At 37.6% G+C, this 20,739-nt stretch overlaps 1 protein-coding gene across 8 annotated transcripts in view; it reads right to left on the reverse strand.

The window, feature by feature from the left end:
• DDHD1 (DDHD domain containing 1) overlaps window positions 1-20,739 on the reverse strand; it is a 124,036-nt gene that overhangs the window by 56,249 nt on the left and 47,048 nt on the right. For 2 of the 8 annotated variants that reach the window (XM_015453799.4, XM_015453797.4), the window contains exons 2-4: window positions 8,223-8,396; window positions 7,570-7,590; window positions 547-648 (exon numbers count right to left, since the gene is read on the reverse strand). In XM_015453799.4, coding sequence (XP_015309285.1) covers window positions 547-648; window positions 7,570-7,590; window positions 8,223-8,396 — 297 coding nt within the window. The remainder of the gene's footprint in view (window positions 1-546; window positions 649-7,569; window positions 7,591-8,222; window positions 8,397-20,739) is intronic. The other 6 variants (XM_073997419.1, XM_015453798.4, XM_005561280.5 and 3 more) reach the window with 3 other exon arrangements.

Below are 20,739 nucleotides of genomic sequence, written 5' to 3' on the forward strand. Positions count from 1 at the left end.
AACACTGTACACCAGATCAAGATTCAATTAACATAATGAACATAAATTATATCTTCAGCTCCAAAGAAAATAATAAGGTCAGCTTTTTAAATAAAACAACTTTTCATAAACTAAAAAAAATCTTTTGCAAGGGTTTAACAATCACTTTTCTAATTACATATCTGATCCATGCCATGACTTCAAGCTTTTGTATGTTTCTAAACCACATTTTTGTTAAAATAGTTGTGAGCAACAGATGCTTAAAACGTTAAACTATAAGACCAAGATATTTAGAGATTAATGTTAAGCCAGAAAAATGCTTTTCCTCCTTAAATCATCCACATATCTTAAAGTAAACCATTTTAATGTTGGGGAACATCTGAACATCCTGTTACTGGACTACATACACTGTTTACCAATATTTATACACATAATAAAGTAGCAGTAAACAAAATAGTACAATGGACACATTTTTAAAAAACTAATACTTTCTTTGCTTTAAATGCAACTGAATGCTATAAGCCAGGAATATAACTACATGGAGAAATAAAACTACAATTACTGTACCTTGGGAACGCTTTCGTTTAAGACCTGCCGCATCTGTACTCTCCTTATATCTTCTCCATTTGAACAGAGAAGGGAGGGAGAAGGGAGGGAGGTGGTAGACAACTAAGAAAGCAAAAACACTGAGCTTCAAAGTAAATTTTAAATGAGATTTGCCATTTTGCCTTTTTGTTCTAGTATTAACTTTAAAAAACAAGTTGTATTTGAAAAACATTATTCTAAATGCTTTATTTATATAATTTCTAAGAATCGGTAAAGCAAAACATTAGTATAATGTTTATCAAATAGCTGCTGTACCTTTACTGAAAGAAAAAAGGCAAATGATATCTAAATTTATTAAAAACAACTGTGATTATCATGTTTAATGTCTTTGCATAGAAAGAATTTTTTAAAAAGAACATAACATTTTCAAATGCTAAGAGATTTATAAACTCCACCTTTACAATACTAAGGTTATTTACTCTCACCAAATTTGTGACTGACATAGCCAACAGCTGATGTACAAATTGAGAATGCAATAAATAACATTTTACATATCTAATGCAGCCTTCCTGAGAAGATACCACAACATACATTCTACTAGATGCTTTCCAATACTGAAGTATAATGGAACCTTCCCTTAGGGGGAAAAAAAAATTCTTTTCTCAACTCCATTCAAGTTATTAAAAGACTTTAAAAAACAAAACTTTTACTAAAAAACAAAAATCAAACTGGAAGCTCTGCTTTTTAACTTTGCCTTTGAAAAGACTGTAATAAAATAATGAAAAAAGTCATTAGTAAAAATGTATGCTGTGACAACTTGTAAGCACTAAACAGACAACGTAGAGTAAAGCGAGGCACAGACTTGATATTTGGCAAATCAGTAGATAACCTTAAAGTCAACATTTTCCCTGTCAAATTTTGGTAGTTATATAAATTTGTTTATATTTTAAGCAAGCAATTATTTAAAAGTTCACTTGAACTTGAACCTTACAAATTAGTTTCTCACCAGTTAATAAATTACAGAATCTTTATGATTAGCTCAAATTTATGTTCAAATACATTTGATTTTCATCCTCACTCCCTTCTATATTAATGTGACATTTGAAGGTTAAATACTGCTCAAATACAAAAATACTTAATTCCTGTTTTATAATACTAGAAATGTAACAAATCTGTTGAATATGCAGATATAGTATATGCAAAGATTTGTGTAATAAAAGTAATTGAGAAATGCTTACAAGACACTTAATAACTATATCTATATGTAATCAGATGGCTACAAAAACTGTAAACTAGAACTAAAAGCTGGATTGCTACGCCAGGATTATAAAAACATTTCCTTGTCATGGAGAGGTAGAAAATGACAACTGATGCACTTTTCTTCACTGAAAATGTTTCTTCTTTCATGTGCCTTCTGGTCAGTTACTGAGGAGCAGATGTACCACTTAGACCAGGAAACAGTTTTAAACAAAAAATTCATTAGGAAAAAGATGCTAATATATCAAAGTAAACCAAACTGACATAAACTTGATACTTTACTGCTTGAAACAAAAACTAGATTTTGTAGATCTGGTAGTAAAACTAACGTGAACTAATTCCATATTATTAAAAGAGAACGAAATGGGAAATATATGGACCATTTGACCACGTTTTAAAATTATGTAAACACTTTCAGAAAGCTAGCCAAGATACACAAATGAAGGCTTTCTTCTCTAAAACAACAGTATAATTTAAGGATTAAAAAAAGACAAACACCCCTATACATGGAGAAACAAAGAAAAACTTTTTTTCATCCTCCAGAGAAACATATTTAAAACTTTTTCACAAAATTAAATAGACATGGTTCTTTCTTTTCAAATATAATTCTTATTTTCACTTGAAAGTCATTTGCTTTATTTATTACACAACCTGTAGCATACAGAGCTTAATTTTTTCAACCCAAAGCACAGAATTAGGGGTACTATGATAAGTACAGTAGAGGAAAAAAAGTTTACTATCGATCCAAACAAAGATCACTGTTAAAGAAAATTCAAATGCCAGAAAGCACTATTTAATTTTCTTTTTTAAAAATAAACTTTTAGTTAGAAATTCTTACGTAGCATTAGCAAAAGATGCATAAACTCAAAACACAACTGCAAATGCTGATTAATGCTAACATTTAAAATTTTAATATGTTAAAGTCTTACATAGCAATGAAAAAGATTTAAAATACCAAAAATATTTCCAATAAATTTCCTTACTATATCTTAAGGAAACTTTCTGCATTATTTCATTCTGAAAGCACTAGAGTATTGCAAAAGAGGGTTACTGCTGCTGCTGACATACTAATTCCTACAACAGAAAAACTAACTTTTCCCTTTAGCAAAGCTGGCAACCTGAAAAATTCCAACCCCAGGGAAGCAGTCTTACACATGTCAAACCTGCCAACTATAATGAGAAAATTCCTGGCAATATTTCTTGGACCTCAGAGAAATAAAGCTAGATAAATTTATAAAAATTAAATAATAACTAAAAGCTAGAAGGTGGGAATCCTCTTAGTCACCAAAGAGGAGAAAAGGAAAGCTAGTTAGAAGGTGAGCACCCATCCATCTTTTTAATTGAGCTTTGAAATGCTATCTTCACAGTATGGGGTATATTTATTCAGCTACAGTGATAGGAATACATACTTCATCCATCAGCTTGTTAAATGTCATAAATCTTTACAGAGACACCAACACCTGTGCTGCTATGGCACCTGAAATTACCTGAAACTGTAAAAATTCCAATCTTTTACTTTCAATCTATCTGTGATTTTTATAGTCAGGTCTTGCATTCTCAAACAATCTGTCACTTTGCCTTTTAATTGGAGTATTAACTATCTTATATATACAAATACATTTATATTTGTTGTTACTGATATGGGTGAATAGGTCTGTCATTTTTCCACTTATTTTTCTCTTTGTCCCACCTGTTTTTTGTATCTCTGTTCCTCTTTTCTTGGTTTATTTTGGGTTAATTGAATATTTTTTAGTATTTCATTTTAATCCTTCTACTAGACTTAAACTTTGTAATTTAGAGTAATTTTAGACTTAACAGAAAATAGCAAAAATAGTACAGGGAGCTATGACATATCCTTCATCCAGCTTCCCCTAATGTTAGCATTTTGCATAACTATAGTATAATTAACAAAACTAAGAAATTAACACTGGTACAATACTATTAACTAATACACAGACTTTATTCAGGTTTCTCTAGTTTTTCTACTAGTATCTTTTTCTGTTCTACGATCCAATCCAGGGTACCACATTGTGTTGTGTTGTCATGTCTCCTTAGTTTACTCTATTCTGTGACAAATTCCTCAGTATTTACTTGTCTTTCATGACCTTGACACTTTTGAAGAATGCTGGTCAGTCAGTTATTTTGTAAAACCATCCTCAGTACGAGTTTTCTCACGACTGAATTGAGTTTACTCATTTTTTGGGCAGAGTGATGTGCTGCACTTACCCATTCAGTTCAACCCTTTTTTTTTTTTTTTGAGATGGAGTCTCGCTCTATCCCCCAGGCTGGAGAGCAGTGGCGCTATCTTGACTCACTGCCAGCTCCGCCTCCTGGCAGTTCAACCTATTTTTTACTGATTACTATGCAAGTTTGGATAGGTAAGATGTAAAATGAGTGAAACACTAATCTAGCAGATTTAAGTATTAATGTTTACCAAATTACTTGTTGAAGTCTTGATTTCTATTTTTATGTTTCATCCCAAGTGAAACAATAGGCTTTCATTTGTTAAACTACTAGATAAACATTTTCTAGCCCAGGAGGTAGGGTAAGAAGAAAATCAATTTTCATTTTAACTCTCACAGAGAACTAAGTTTGGATTAAAGTATCGAAATCACAAAGTCATTATCTTTTTGTGGGGTATCTTTATTTGTATGCTACAAAGAACTACATAGTGTGCCAAATTTTCATGTCTTGTTAATTCAATGCTCATTTTGAGATTAGTAAGGGAAGTTAATAAAGAGGAAAATATTAAATACAGTTGGCATCCCTGATCTGCAGATTCAACCAACCACAGACCAAAAATATTTGGGGACAAAAAAAAAAAAAAAAAATATTATCAATCAAAAACCAATACAGTATACAACTATTTACATGGCATCACACAGTATTAGGTGTCATAAATAATCTAGAGATTATTTGAAATACACAAGAGAGGACTGGGCACAGTGACTCACACCTGTAATCCTGGCACTTTGGGGGCCTGAGGCAGGAGGAACACTTGAGCCCAGGAGTTCAAGACCAGCCTGGGCAACATAGTGAGACCCTGTCTCTACAAAAAATTAAAAAAAAAACAAAAAATTAGCCTGGTGTGGTAGTGTGCATCTTCTTGGGAGGCTCAGGTGGGAGTGTCCTGGAGCCCAGGAGTTAGAAGCTGCAGTGAGCTGTGATTATGCCACTGCACTTCAGCGACAGAGCAAGACCCTGTCTCCAAAAAATAAAATAAAATAAAAATAAAATATACAAGAGGATGCTCATAGGTCATATGCAAATACCACTCCATTTTATTAAAGGGACTTGGATGTCCTCAGATTTTGTTATCTGGTGGTGGGGGCGGGGGTGGGGGGGCGGTGCGCCTAAAACCAATCCCCTACAAATACCAAGGGACAACTGTACATCTAATCTGTTTGTGGCAAGAACAACCCTAACCAAACAGCCAAGGTCGGAAGAAAAAGGAATTATTATTTATTTTAATGTCCCTGTCAGCAAGAACTATTAGTTTCTTTGATATTCCCTAGAGCATTTAATAAATATCCCTGAATATAGTATTTTTAAATGTTTTAAATTATTAAGTGAGGTTTTTCCGGAAAGCCTTATATGAATAATTCCACTGCATTGTGATTATCTACTCACTTTATTCCAAGTATCTTTTCAGAATATGTAATATTGACTGTCTAATACTATGACTTCTTGTAGTTACTCTTTTGTAACTGTTTTCATCTGTTGACTTTGTTTACTCTAATAGGCTTAAAACTCCTTGAGGGTAGAAGAAACCTTGTCAATTTCTCTCACAAAAGTGCCTACCACATTACTACACATGGGATCATTAAAAATCTGACAATATGAATAGTCAAGGCTTTATACATGAGAAAATTTAGGTGGAAAGGGTATTTTCCTCCCTCAAACTAATGAAGTATAAAATTTCAGAAGCTTAGAGGTAACAGTACATTCAAAAGATTATAATATTTTTTAGTCTTTGTAGTTATAAGTTTGAATTATTTTCCCAACAATGGTGGGTTTTTGGATAGCAAATGTTCTTTCCTTAAGACTTGTTATTAATTTCAAATGTACTACGCAATTTCCCATAATTTTCAAAGTCAAATGTCACAAGATATAAATATGTTTAATACTGAATAAAAATAAAGTGACTAAAAATTATGACAAAGATATGTTCAAAGATATGTTCAGTTGTATCTTTGCTAATAACAGAACATGCTGAATCTTATATGCTACAGTACACTATAAAAATTTTTTTCTTCTAATGAACCTCAAAGAATCATTTTGGAAAGATTACAATGCAAAAATGTTCTACTAATTTAATAATTTTCCATTACTAATTAAAATTCTAGTACTCCATGTATATCCATAAAGATAACAAAAAAATTACAATATCCGAGAGATTGCTACCCTAGAACTGACATATACACTCACACATACACATATGCAAAGACATTCTAAAAATGTACTCACACAAATAAATCATCTTCTTACACCAGTCTTATTTAAATTCAAACACTTTCAGAAAAACTGAAGTATCTTGCTACATTTAACATTTAGGCAGGAAGCAGAAGTAAAAAGGACATATTAAATTTGAATTTTTATTGTAGTAAAAAACAAGATTAGAAACAGGTAGAATCTAGAGATGAAACAGAGCTGATGATTAATCTCCACAGGATGACTTAGCAAATGGAAAAAAAAAAGTTCTGAACACAGAATGAGAAAGGGGAACCATCTACTTGTATTTTTCATACCCATCCTCTTTTTCCTCCAAGCTCCTAGATTTTTTTCATGCATTAATAATAAGAAATTCAGGTGACTAAACTGGGTTTGTGATGGTGAAATTGACATTTTTGTGGCAGAAGACTTAGGAGAACTAATAGACAGAAAAAAAAATCTGTAAGTCAGACTTCTCCAATGGCAGTAAGATTATTTTATGATAAAAGGTTTGCCGTTCAAATACTATGAAGCAGACTTTTGAAATTATTCTGATCAATAGTGATGAGAAGTTATAAAATATTTCAGTCACTACCATAAGATCACAAACATACAAAACTTTCTATTTTTGCTATAAGGAGATCAAAGTATTACATGGCAATCTCTAGAAACAGCTCCTATACTGGGCTGCTCCTTATTTATTGATATGTAAGAACCTTTACATTTTATAGTGAAATGACGACATATTTGATTCTATAGATTAGGAAAATAATATATTTAGAATTTCCAGAGTACGGTATCTGGCACATAACAGACCACTATTATTATATAAATTTGTTAGCTTTAATTGCCAATTTATTCAGAAGTCACAAGTTTTCCTCAGTCATGTAGACTTTTAACCAACTAGATGTAAATGATATTTTACTTTGATATAAGCTAAACTATACAGATTCTTGTGACAAATATATACATATGTTCAGAGAGGTAAGAGAGAGCAAAGAGTGGAAGAGAGAAAAAACTTGGAATGTTACTAACAATAAGAAAAAAAAATCCCCTGCCAACTTAAAGCTTACTGTTGACATTAATTATGTTATATAAACAATTGCTTCCAACCACATAATTCGTCTTTTTCAAGCTTCATTCTGTAAATTACCTGATCAATATTAAGTTTTTCTGCCTTAGAGATGTTTTAGGAGGGGACAGGAAAAAAATAAATTCATATTTTAATTCACTGGATTCGGCAGAGCTTGTCAAGAAACCTCCCAAATAAAGGCTAGCATGGATGAAGAAACGCTTTTAGAAGAAAAACTTCAGAGAAAACTACAAATTCTAATCTACCTGTACAGTTATACTCACCAGAATAGCTGATCCCACTGCCTGCAGTAAATGGAACAATAGAAGTATTTTTAACTTTACCACATATTTTGAAGTTTACTCAAGATTTAGACACATAATGAAAACGTGGCAATCTTGGCTATTATATAGTATTTTTAACTGTTACAAAAATATGCAAGTGCTGAATAAAGAAATGTAAGGAGTAGATTGTTCCAAATTAAAACTTGATACGGTTTTCAATAGGGGATAGCTGAGAGATACACAAAGATAATTAAAGATTTTTTTTTGAACTTCAGGAAAAGAACACTGAAATATTAATGAAACTTGTCTTTTGATATAATGACAAGGAATTTTTTGGTTAAGTTCAATTTCCTTTGTTAACTAAAAAATTACTAAAAAAGATTAAATAGGGAGTACATAGTAACAATTTGTACATTTATAGTAAACTGTGTTAATATCATGACATTGACCATACATATTAAAATAAAAATTGAGATAGTTCAGATATTTATAGCAGTTAATTTTAAAATTCTAGAATAATCAAATGTTTAAAAAAATCAAATTTTCTAATTCGAAACCTCCTGAATTATTATGTCAAATTCACAAACTACTCTAAACTTTATCAACAACTTACTTGGTTTGTAGAATATATTAAATGTATCAATCGATCTTACCATCTTTGCCATCTATGGATTTTGACACTTCAATATCAAAATTTTCCTGCATCTGCTGGCCTCTAAAACAATTGAGATGTTCTTGCTCAATTAAATTACTTTCTTCCTCTTCTAGAGGCTGCCAAGTGCCATCAATAAACCACTGTCCACGCATTACTGGTATTTTATCAGCCTCTGAAAAAGAAAAATCACAGAATTATACATTTTAAGATTCAATTTCCCCAAAAGAGACATAGTATCTACAATCTTATATTTTGCTACTGCTGTCACAAAAACAGATTTTCATGACGCAATACAATCATATAAAGTTTTATTTGTATTTATTTATTTTGAGATATTTATCTTGCTCTATGCTGCCCAGGATAGAGTGCAGTGGGGTGACCACAGCTCACTGCAGCCTTGATCTTCCAGGCTAATTTTTATATTATTCTGGTAGAGATGTGATTTTGCTATGTTGCCCAGGCCAGTCTCAAACTCCTGGGCTCAAGAGATGCGCCCACCTTGGCCTCCCAAAGTGCTAGGATTACAGGTATGAGCCACTGCGCCTGGCCCATTTAAAGTTTTAAAATCCAGATTTTGAGCCAGAGTGTATCATATTCTATAGCATATACTTTTACTTATATTAAATATTACACCTAAAAATCACTTTAGCACTAGAAAAATAGATGAGCAGCTATGTATATAATTGAGACTCTGAGTAACCAAAATTAGCAGCCTAAGGCGTTAAAACGAGTTTCATGCAAGGCTCTGATGATAGTTCCAATGTCTTAGAAATTATTAATATAAAATCCAGAATAGTGTTTAGAAATAGTGTGTGTGGTAGTAGTGTGTGGCACTTTTTAGAGCTGCCTTGGAGACTAGAGGCTTCTAGTAAGTATACAAGATAAATGAAACTATTATATTAGCAAATATTTAAATCTACTTTAGGGAAAAAAAATTTTTTCTTGGCTAACTTTTGATTAAACACTGTCCCTAGAAACCTAAGACTTCTAGTTGTTATTTAAAATAAACCACAACTGTCAGCTAAGCTATCTTGAATTCTTTAACACGATTTTTTTTAATATAGCAAAAATAAAATAAAAATAACAAAACCCTAAAAGTAAAAAGCAAAATGAAACAAATGAATCTAATCATGTAGAATGCTGGTAGTTTAATCACACAAAGAGAAATTATTTCAAGTGAATTTAAAACTCTGTCATTTGTACATACATCTTTGGAAATGAAATATGGAGAAAAAGAACAGCAAACATCTTAAACCTTTTGCAATAACCATATTGTCAGTAATACTATTTGTATTACTAATTTGAAACTGTAGGTTAAGATGAATGTATTAATTTTATTAATATCATTAGGAACCTAGACTTTAAGCATAAAACAAAAGAGATACAAGTATAAAAATCAAATAAAAAAGCTTGTAATCATAAATTTTAACGAAAAATTTCAGTATGGACTAATGATGTATTTTCTCTTTGAAAAAAAGGTCCTAGTAAAGGCCTAGAATTGAAGACAAACCCAGTATAAGTGAACACTCCTAATACAAAGATTGTGAACTGTAAATATCATTTCCCATTAAAAGAAACCAAGAGTCCTTGAAAAAAAATGGCTAACCTTCAGGTTTGAGACAAGAAATACACTAGATGATCTTGAAACATCTCGTCATACCAGATTTGTACTGCGATGTATTTAAAATTTTCTATTATGTGTTTCTGTTGCTACTTACATTCTCCTATATTCTGCTACAGTGATTCTGGTATATTTAGGTGTTTGCTGTGTCATTTGGTACCTAGATACCAAAAAATATTATAACTTCATTGTGAATTATGGTTTTAACCACTATAAACATACTGTTATACTGAATAGTTTTTGCCTGGATTCTACTTTATCAAAATGGAAACTCCTGATTTCTTATTTTTTCCATTTGCCTGTAATATCTTTACATATTCCTTTATTTTTGATGGCTGGAATCACTGTTTTATACGTCCCTTATGTAAGGCATAGAATTGGGTTTTGCTTTATAAAGCCATTTGAAATCTTTTTATTTTAATAGATGAGTTAAGCCCATTTATGTTTACTAATATGATTGACATATTTGAACTCAGCTCTATATAGTTACCATGTTTATTATTCACACTTATTCTTTTTTTTCTTTATGTTATATTTCTGCTATTTTTGCTTTTTTTGTACTTTCTTTTGGTAGTTAGGAAAATTCTAATTTTTTGTTCCAGTGGTTCTCTCTCTCTCTCTCTCTCTTTCTCTCTCTCTCTCTGTGGTGGTGGTGGCGTGTGTGTGTGTGTGTGTGTATGTATGTGTTTCAGAGTAACCCAAATCTCCTTTTTGCTTACTTTACCTTTTATTATCTGGTCAATCCATTTAAATGGTATTGTATGACTCTCATTTATTACCCATATTGTGGAGAATGACCTTAATTCTATCTCTCTTTCTCTGTTCACCCATTTATTTTTAGTTTTATTCTTTTTACTTTGTCAGAACATATAAAAATTATACCTATGTCCCCGGCACTGTTTTAAGTCTTGGGTCTACATTTAAATATAGTAAATTATCACCACATATTTCCTAAATTCTTGTGTGTTCAAACTGTTTATCTGATACTCTAAAGACAGGTTGGCTAGCTTGTGCTTTATTTCTTTGAGTTTTTAAAAATGGTGCTCCACTGTAGCCTTCCTTTGAATATTGTTCTAGGCCAGGCGCAGCGACTCATGCCTGTAATCCCAGAACTTTGAGAGGCTGAAGCAGGTGGATCACTTGAGGCCAGGAGTTTGAGACCAGCCTGGCCAACATAGCAAAACCCCATCTCTACTAAAAATATAAAAATTAGCTGGGCATGGTGGTGCATGCCTATAATCCCAGCTACAGGAGGTTGAGGCATGAGAATCACTTGAACCGGGGAGGTGGAGGTTGCAGTGAGCCAAGATCATGCCACTGCACTCCAGCCTGGGTGACAGAGGGAGACAGAGAAAAAAAAAAAAAAAAAAAAAAAAAAAGAATATTGTTCTTAAGGAATCTGATGTCAGCCTTTTAATAATATAATCCTTTTTCCCCTCTCAAGAGGTCCAGGAAAAAAGTCTTTAAAATCTAATAGTTTTACTAGGCTATGACTCAGTTGTTCTGTATTAATCTGTCCATGATGGGGCCTTTTAATACGTAAAATTTCAAATTTCCTATTATTTCTGAAAAGTGTTCTTGAGTTAGGGTTTAATTAGTTCTGTTCTAGTGATTTGCTTTTCTTCTTCAGGGACTCCAATTTTAAGTATGTTAGGTCTTCTTTTGTCTGTATTGAATTTAAACTACTTTTTACATTCTCTTGGTTGTTTTCCTTCCTTTTATCAATGGCTCTTATTAGATTTTTATTTGAATCTATTCTCCTATTGGCACCTTGTAATTAATATATAGTAGTCCCCCCTTGTTCATGGGGGATACATTCCAAGACCCCCACTGGATGCCTGAAGCCTTAAATAGTACTGAACTCTATATATAATGTTTTTGTAATATACATGTATTTATGATAAAGCTTACTTTATAAATTAGGCACAATAAGAGATTAACAACAACTAATAATAAAACCCAACAATTACAACCATATGCTAGCATCACTACTCTTGCACTTTGGAGCCATTATTAAATAAAATAAAGGCTACTTGAACACAAGCACTTCAAAACCACCACAGTTGATATGATAACCGAGACAGCTACTAAATGACTAATGGACTAGTGGCATAAACAGTTGCATATCCTAGACAAAGGAAAAACTCCCATCCTGGGCAGGATGGAGCAAGATGGCTGGAGACTTCATCACACCAATCAGAAAAGCATCCAATTTAAAACTTGTAACTGTGGCTGGATACAGTGGCTCATGCCTGTGATCCCAGTACTTTGGGAGGCTGAGGCAGGAGGATCACCTGAGGTCAGGAGTTTGAGACCAGACTGGCCAACATGGTGAAACCTCGTCTTTACTAAAAATACAAAAATCAACCAGGCGTGGTGGTGCACACCTATAGTCCCAGCTACTTGGGAGGCTGACGCAGGAGAATTGCTTGAACCCAGGAGGCGGAGGTTGCAGTGAGCTGAGATCATGCTGAGAGACAGGACTACCTGGATTTCCTAGGCCGACTAAGAATCCCTAAGCCTAGCTGGAAAGGTGACTGCATCCACCTTTAAACGGGGCTTGCAACTTAGCTCACACCTGACCAATCAGGTAGTAAAGATAACTCACCAAAAAGCTAATTAGGCAAAAACAGGAGGTAAAGAAATAGCCAATCATCTATTGCCTGAGAGCACAGTGGGAGGGACAATGATCGGGATATAAACCCAGGCGTTTGAGCCAGCAACGGCTACCCTCTTTGGGTCCCCTCCCTTTGTATGGGGGCTCTGTTTTCACTCTATTAAACCTTGCAACTGCCCTCTCTTCTGGTCCTTAATTAAGGCTCAAGCTGAGCTTCTGCTTGCTGTCCACCACTGCTGTTTGCTGCCATCGCAGACTCGCCGCTCACTTCCATTCCTCTGGATCCGGCAAAGTGCCCGCTGTGCTCCTGATCCAGCGAGGCGCCCACTGCCGCTACCAATTGGGCTAAAGGCTTGCTGTTGTTCCTGTACAGCTAAGTGCCTGGGTTCATCCTAACCGAGCTGAACACTAGTCACTGGTTTCCAAGGTTCTCTTCCGTGACCCACGGCTTCTAATAGAGCTCTAACACTCACCACATGGCCCAAGATTCCATTCCTTGGAATCTGTGAGGCCTAGAACCCCAGGTCAGGGAACATGAGGCTTGCCACCATCTTGGAAGCAGCCCACGACCATCTTGGGAGCTCTGGGAGCAAGGATCCCCGATATTTGGCGACCAGGAAGGGACCTCCAAAACGGTAATATTGGACCACTTTCGCTTGCTATTCTGTCCTATTCTTCCTTAGAATTGGAGAAAATACCGGGCACCTGTTGGCCATTAAAAACGATTAGTGTGGCTGCCGGACTTAAGACTCAGGTGTGAGGCTATCTTTGGAAAGGCTTTCTAACAACCCCCAGCCCTTCTGGGTTGGGAGCATTGGTCTGCCTAGAATCAGCTTCCGCTTTCAATTTTCCTGGGGAAGCCCAGGGCCGACTAGAGGCAGAAAGCTGTTGTCCCGAACTCCTGGCATTAGCTGGTTGAGATCATGGCTAGTCTCTATTCAACAGTCACCCGTGCGTGCACCCCTACCTTTCCTTCTGACCCATACCCTGGGTCCCGACCACGACTTTCTTGAAAGTGTAGCCCTAAAATTCTCCTTACCTCAATCTCCTTTCTCTGATCCCTGCCTCCTAGGTACTAATGGTTCAGACTTTCAATTCCTCTAGCAAGTTGTATCTCCAAAGGGATCTAAGGAAGCTCTACGCTGTGTCCTTAGGCATCTAGGCTATAAACCCAGGGATTCTTATCCCTGGTGTCCCTCCGGATTTAGGTATACAGCTCTCGACATGGACAGTTATGTGGGACCCGTTCCCTACCACCCTTGCCAGGGCCCCAAGTTTGTAATGGCTAAGAGGAGGGGAGAGAGAGGGATAGAGGAGAAAGAGAGAGAGAGACACGAAGGAGAAAGAGAGAGAGACACGGAGGAGAAAGAGAGAGAGACACGGAGGAGAAAGAGAGAGACACGGAAGAGAGAGAGAGAGATGGAGGAGAAAGAGAGAGAGACGGAGGGGAGAGAGAGAGATGGAGGAGACAGAGACGGAGGAGGAAGAGAGAGAGAGACGGAGACAGAGAGAGAGACGGAGGAGAAAGAGAGACAGAGGAGAGAGAGAGAGAGATGGGGAGACAAAGAGAGAAAGAAAGAAATAGTAAATAAAACCAGTGTGCTCTATTCCTTTAAAAGCCAGGGTAAATTTAAAACTATAATTGATAATTGAAGGTCTTCTCCGTGACCCTGTAACACTCCAATACTACCTTGTTGTCAGTGTAAACAAGGGCGTAGCCTGAAAACACTGAGACCACTGATAACCTGTAGTTTTCCTATCAAAAATCCTTAACGTAGTAACCCACAGATACATTCAATCTGTAGCGGCAACTGCTTTGCTAACAGAAGAAAGTAGAAAAGTAACTTAGAGGAAACCTCACTGTGAGCTTCCTAGTTCAGAATTATTCTAAGTCACAAAATCAAAAAGGTAGCTTACTCACTCAAAAATCTTAAAGTATGGGGCTATTCTGTTTAAAAAAAGGTAATTTAACACTAACCACTGATAATTCCCTGAACCCAGTAGATTTCCTAACAGGGGATTTAAATCTTAATTACCATACAAAGGTCTGACCAGACCTAGGAGGAACTCCCTACAGGACAGGATGGTAGATGGTTCCTCCCACGTGATTGAGGGAAAAACCAAAATGGGTATTCAGTAATTGATAGGGAGACTCTTGTGGAAGCAGAGTTAGAAAAATTGCCAAATAATTGGTCTGCTTAAAGGCGCGAGCTGTTTGCACTCAGCCAAGCCTTAAAGTACTTACAGAATCAAAAAAGATATCTCAATCCTGACTCAAAAGGTTACCTACATTCTCTCTGAAACGAATTTGCATAAGAAATGTTGTTTATGGGAATGCATCTTGATGGGGCGGCTGGGTTTTACGAAATACTCCGGAACCCAGCCCAGCTCTAGGACTCACCCCTGAGCACAAAGGCAATGTTGGGCACGCTGGTAAAGGACCACTAGAATCCAACAGCCTGGACCCCTTTCTTTGTGGTCAAGAAATGAGGAAAAGGGGTATAGGGCTACTACATTGGTGAGCATAACTAATCCGATAAGCAGAGGTCCATGGGTGGTTACGCACCCTGGAAAGGAATAAGCATTAGGACCATAGAGGATGATCTAGGACTAATGCTCATCGGAAAATGACTAGGGGTGCTGGCATCTCTATGCTCTTTTTTCAGATGGGAAATGTTCCCCCCAAGGCAAAAACGCCCCTAAGATGTATTCTGGAGAACTGGGACCAATTTGACCATCAGATGCTAAGAAAGAAATGAATTATATTCTTCTGCAGTACCGCCTGGCCATGATATCCTCTTCAAGAGGGAGAAACCTGGCCTCCTGAGGGAAGTATAAACTATAACACCATCTTACAGCTAGATCTCTTTTGTAGAAAAGAAGGCAAGTGGAGTGAAGTGCCATATGTACTAACCTTCTTTTCATTAAGAGACAACTCGCAATTATGTAAAAAGTGTGATTTATGCCCTACAGGAAGCCCTCAGAGTCTACCTCCCTACCCTGGTGTCCCCCTGACTCCTTCCCCAACTAATAAAGACCCCCCGCCTTCAACCCAAACAGTCCAAAAGGAGATAGACAAAGGGGTAAACGATGAACCAAAGAATGTCAATATTCCCCGATTATGCCCTCTCCAAGCAGTAGGGGGAGGAGAATTTGGCCCAAGCAGAGTGCATGTAGGGCCTTTCTCTCTCTCAGACTTAAAGGAAATTAAAATAGACCTAGGTAAATTCTCAGATAACCCTGATGGCTATATTGATGTTTTACAAGGGTTAGGACAATCCTTTGATCTGACATGGAGAGATATAATGTTACTGCTAAATCAGACACTAACCCCAAATAAGAAAAGTGCCACCATAACTGCAGCCCGAGAGTTTGACGATCTCTGTTATCTCAGTCAGGTCAATGACAGGATGACAACAGAGGAAAGAGAACAATTCCACACAGGCCAGCAGGCAGTTCCCAGTGTAGACCCTCACTGGGACACAGAATCAGAACATGGAGATTGGTGCCGCACACATTTGCTAACTTGCATGCTAGAAGGACTAAGGAAAACTAGCAAGAAGCCTATGAATTATTCAATGATGTCCACTATAACACAGGGAAGGGAGGAAAATCCTACCACCTTTCTGGAGAGACTAAGGGAGGCATTGAGGAAGCATACCTCCCTGTCACCTGACTCTATTGAAGGCCAACTAATCTTAAAGGATAAGTTGATCACTCAGTCAGCTGTAGACATTAGAAAAAAACTTCAGAAGTCTGCCTGAGGCCCAGAGCAAAACTTAGAAACCCTATTGAACTTGGCAACCTCGGTTTTTTATAATAGAGATCAGGAGGAGCAGGCGGAATGGGACAAACAGGATAAAAAAAGGCCACCACTTTAGTCACGGCCCTCAGGCAAGCGGACTTTGGAGGCTCTGGAAAAGGGAAAGGCTGGGCACATCGAATGCCTAATGGGGCTTGCTTCCAGTGTGGTCTACAAGGACACTTTAAAAAAGATTGTCCAGATAGAAATAAGCCGCCCCCTTGTCCATGCCCCTTATGTCAAGGGAATCACTGGAAGGCCCGCTGCCCCAGGGGATGAGGGTCCTCTGAGTCAGAAGCCACTAACCAGATGATCCAGCAGCAGGACTGAGGGTGCCCGGGGCAAGCACCAGCCCATGCCATCACCCTCACAGAGCCCTGGGTATGCTTGACCATTGAGGGCCAGAAAGTTAACTGTCTCCTGAACACTGGCGCGGCCTTCTCAGTCTCACTCTCCTGTCCCGGACAACTGTCCTCCAGATCTGTCACTATTTGAGGAGTCCTAGGACAGCCAGTCACTAGATACTTCTCCCAGCCACTAAGTTGTGACTGGGGAACTTCACTCTTTTCACATGCTTTTCCAATTATGCCTGAAAGCCCTACTCCCTTGTTAGGGAAAGACATTCTAGTAAAAGCAGGGGCCATTATTCACCTGAACATACGAGAAGGAACACCTGTTTGTTGTCCCCTGCTGGAAGAAGGAATTAATCCTGAAGTCTGGGCAACAGAAGGGACAAAATGGATGAGCAAAAAATGCCCATCCTGTTCAAATTAAACTAAAGGATCTTGCCTCATTTCCCTACCAAGGGCAGTACCCCCTTAGACCCAAGGCCCAACAAGGACTCAAAAAAATTGTTAAGGACCTAAAAGCCCAAGGCCTAGTAAAACCATGCAATAGCCCCTGCAATACTCCAATTTTAGGAGTACAGAAACCCAATGGACAGTGGAGGTTAGTGAAAGATCTCAGGATTATCAATGAGGCCACTGTCCCTCTATACCCAGCTGTATCTAACCCTTATACTCTGCTTTCCCAAATACCAGAGGAAGCAGAGTGGTTTACAGTCCTGGACCTTAAGGATGCCTTTTGCTGCATCCCTATATATCCTGACTCTCAATTCTTGTTTGCTTTTGAAGATCCTTTGCACCCAACGTCTCAACTCACCTGGACTGTTTTCCCCCAAGGGTTCAGGGATAGTCCCCATCTATCTGGCCAGGCACTAGCCCAAGACTTGAGCCAGTTCTCATACCTGGACACTCTTGTCCTTTGGTACGTGGATGATTTACTTTTAGTTGCCCGTTCTGAAACCTTGTGCCATCAAGCCACCCAAGTGCTCTTAAATTTCCTCACTACCTGTGGCTACAAGGTTTCCACATCAAAGCTGTAAAACTACAAACGGTTCTTCAAATGGAGCCCCAGATATAGTCCATGACTACGATCTACCACAGTCCCCTGGACCGGCCTGCTAGCCCATGCTCCAATGTTAATGAAATCTCAACTACACAACCCCTACTACACCCCAATTGAGCAGGAAGCAGAGCAGTCACCCGCCAACCTCCTCAACAGCACTTGGGTTTTCCTGTTGAGAGGGGAGACAGAGAGACAGGACTAGCTGGATTTCCTAGGCTGACTAAGAATCCCTAAGCCTAGCTGGGAAGGTGACTGCGTCCACCTTTAAACACCGGGCTTGCAACTTAGCTTACACCCGACCAATCAGGTAGTCAAGAGAGTTCACTAAAAAGCTAATTAGGCAAAAACAGGAGGTAAAGAAACAGCCAATCATCTATTGCCTGAGAGCACAGTGGGAGGGACAATGATCAGAATATAAATCTAGGCATCTGAGCCAGCAACGGCTACCCTCTTTAGGTCCCCTCCCTTTGTATGGGAGCTCTGTTTTCACTATTAAATCTTGCAACTGCCCTCTCTTCTGGTCCGTGTTTGTTAAGACTCGAGCTGAGCTTCCGCTTGCCATCCACCACTGTTGTTTGCTGCTGTCGCAGACCCGCCGCTGACTTCCATCCCTCAGGATCCGGCAGGGTGCCCGCTGTGCTCCTGATCAAGCAAGGCGCCCATTGCAGCTCCCAATCGGGCTAAAGGTTTGCCATTGTTCCTGCACGGCTAAGTGCCTGGGTTCGTCCTAATCAAGCTGAACACTAGTCACTGGTTTCCAAGGTTCTCTTTCGTGACCCACGGCTTCTAATAGAGCTCTAACACTCACCACATGGCCCAAGATTCCATTCCTTGGAATCTGTGAGGCTAAGAACCCCAGGTCAGAGAACACGAGGCTTGCCACCATCTTGGAAGTGGCCCGCCGCCATCTTGGGAGCTCTGGGAGCAAGGACCCCCGGTAACAGTGCCATTGCACTCCAGCCTGGGTGACAGGGAAAGACTCTGTCTCAAAAAAACCAAAACCAAAACCAAAAACAAGTTGTAATTGCGTATTTCTGGAATTTTCCATTTAATATTTTTGGACTCTGGTTGACTGGCTAACTGAAACTGCAAAAAGCAAAACCACAGCTCTAAAGCTGGATTACTGTAGTCTTCTGAGATGGCTTTGCCTTTGTCTTCAATTTCTTTCCTGTGTTCAATAAAATTTTGTTGCACTTCTTCCTTTTTCACTTCTTTTTTTCTCATGTCAGAGTTTAGATTTCTGCTTCTAAGTTTGTGGTTTTTGTAGTATGTTCACAGATTTGAGAATATTTTATTTGGTTGAAGCACTGAGATCCCCTTTCCCTTTGTATTTGCTTTTTCGGGGAGAAGTTTTATCAACTGAAACACTTTCATTCAAATTTCTATATTCCTCTTAAAGTAGCTTTGTCTAGCATTTGGTTCATTTCTATTCTTCAGCATTTTGTGAATAGGGTTCTTGGGCTCTTAGTTTAAGAGCATTCACTTCTGCAGATTAGTAAAGAGGAGCGCCTATAATGGACGGTGCTATGGTGGAGTTGTTGGGTGGGGGATGTGTTGCCGTGCCTTGTTTCTCTTTCATTTCTCTAGAAGCCTCAATTTTATCCCCACTTCCTTCTTTCCTCTTGCTGCCATGCCTCCATGAGGTATTATCTTTTCTCTGTCTCTTCTTGTAGGAGCAATGCTACTCTGAAGCTGCCTACTTGTGGTCCCGCTCACTTTCATACAGCTTAATGTAGCTAGTTCTATAAATTACCAAGTCCTAGACCTGTCTTTGTATTTGGCAAAGTTGGGGACTTTTTCTGAGGGTGATTTTGTCTGTGCTTTATTTTAACCTCTGGTCTCTTCTTCTCTTTTCTCAGTCTCTCAAGCCTTTCCTTACCCAACTCTTTCCACTCACAGATTTGTAGCAGCAACAGGAACCATTGAATGTATAAAGGTAATTAAAAATTCATGGTATCATCTGTCTTTCAGTAGTGCTGAAAGTGAGAGTTATGTATGGTTTGTGTGTATGCATGTGTGTGTGAAGTCCTTTTGTTCTTACAGCTTTTGGGGAGGATATGTGGAGATATTTAGATTTGGACAGTTGCCATTATCTTCCAGACCCAGAAGTTTATCTCATTTAACAGTAATCTTAAAAGGCTATTAATCTCCCAGCTTTACAAATGAATAAGCTAAGTCTTAGTGAAACTAAATAATTTGCTTAAAGGCACATAGCTACTAGTAATGTGAGAACCAAGATTCCAACCAAAGTTTGAGTTCAAAGTTCATTCAAGCTCTTTCTACTACATAATACAAACCTATACTCTCAAATAGAAAAAGCACATTTTTAGCTCTCATTTAGCTCTTGCCTCCCAAGCAATAGAGGTTCTTTAGTGGTGTTCAACCACAAATAGTCATGAAACCCTTAGCTTCCTGGAAAACAAATTGAATAAAACAGAATACACACCTGTTTCTCCACCTGTATTCTCTATCACAGTGAATGGAAAGCTGACAGTATTTAGGTGGCTACCCAAGGCAGAAAACTGGGAGTCACCCAACATGCTACCTCCTCAAGTACTTCTTACAACTGTGCACTAAGTGCTGTTTATTCCATCTCCTAAATCACTTTCAAATTCATCCCTTGCTTATCAGGCCTACAGTCATTATCTGAGTTCACACTAATCATTTCTTGTATTATTTCAGAAGCCTCTTATGTAAACTGAGTATCCCTAGTTTCAACTCTACAACACTCTCACCACCATTACCCAATGCCTACTCACAAGCAAGTGTATATGTAAGTACATGCACATACATTCAGATTCCCTTCATTTACTGTCTCCCCCTTAAAACCCAGAATGTGTTGTGCTGGTTCTTACTTCTGTAATTTGCATATGCTGTTCCTTCTATCTGGGATGCTCTTGCTTATTTTCTACATTTAGCTAGCTTTTATATTTACTTCTTCAGGAAAGTCTTTCATCACCTTCTATGATGTCACTGAAATAATTCTGTACACATCTGTCAGTATTTTTCTTAACTGTATTCTATTTAGTCTTCCTCCCTTCTATGGGATTCTTAGATACAGGTGTTAT

The sequence above is a fragment of the Macaca fascicularis genome, chromosome 7, assembly GCF_037993035.2.
Source record: "Macaca fascicularis isolate 582-1 chromosome 7, T2T-MFA8v1.1".
NCBI lineage: Eukaryota > Metazoa > Chordata > Mammalia > Primates > Cercopithecidae > Macaca > Macaca fascicularis.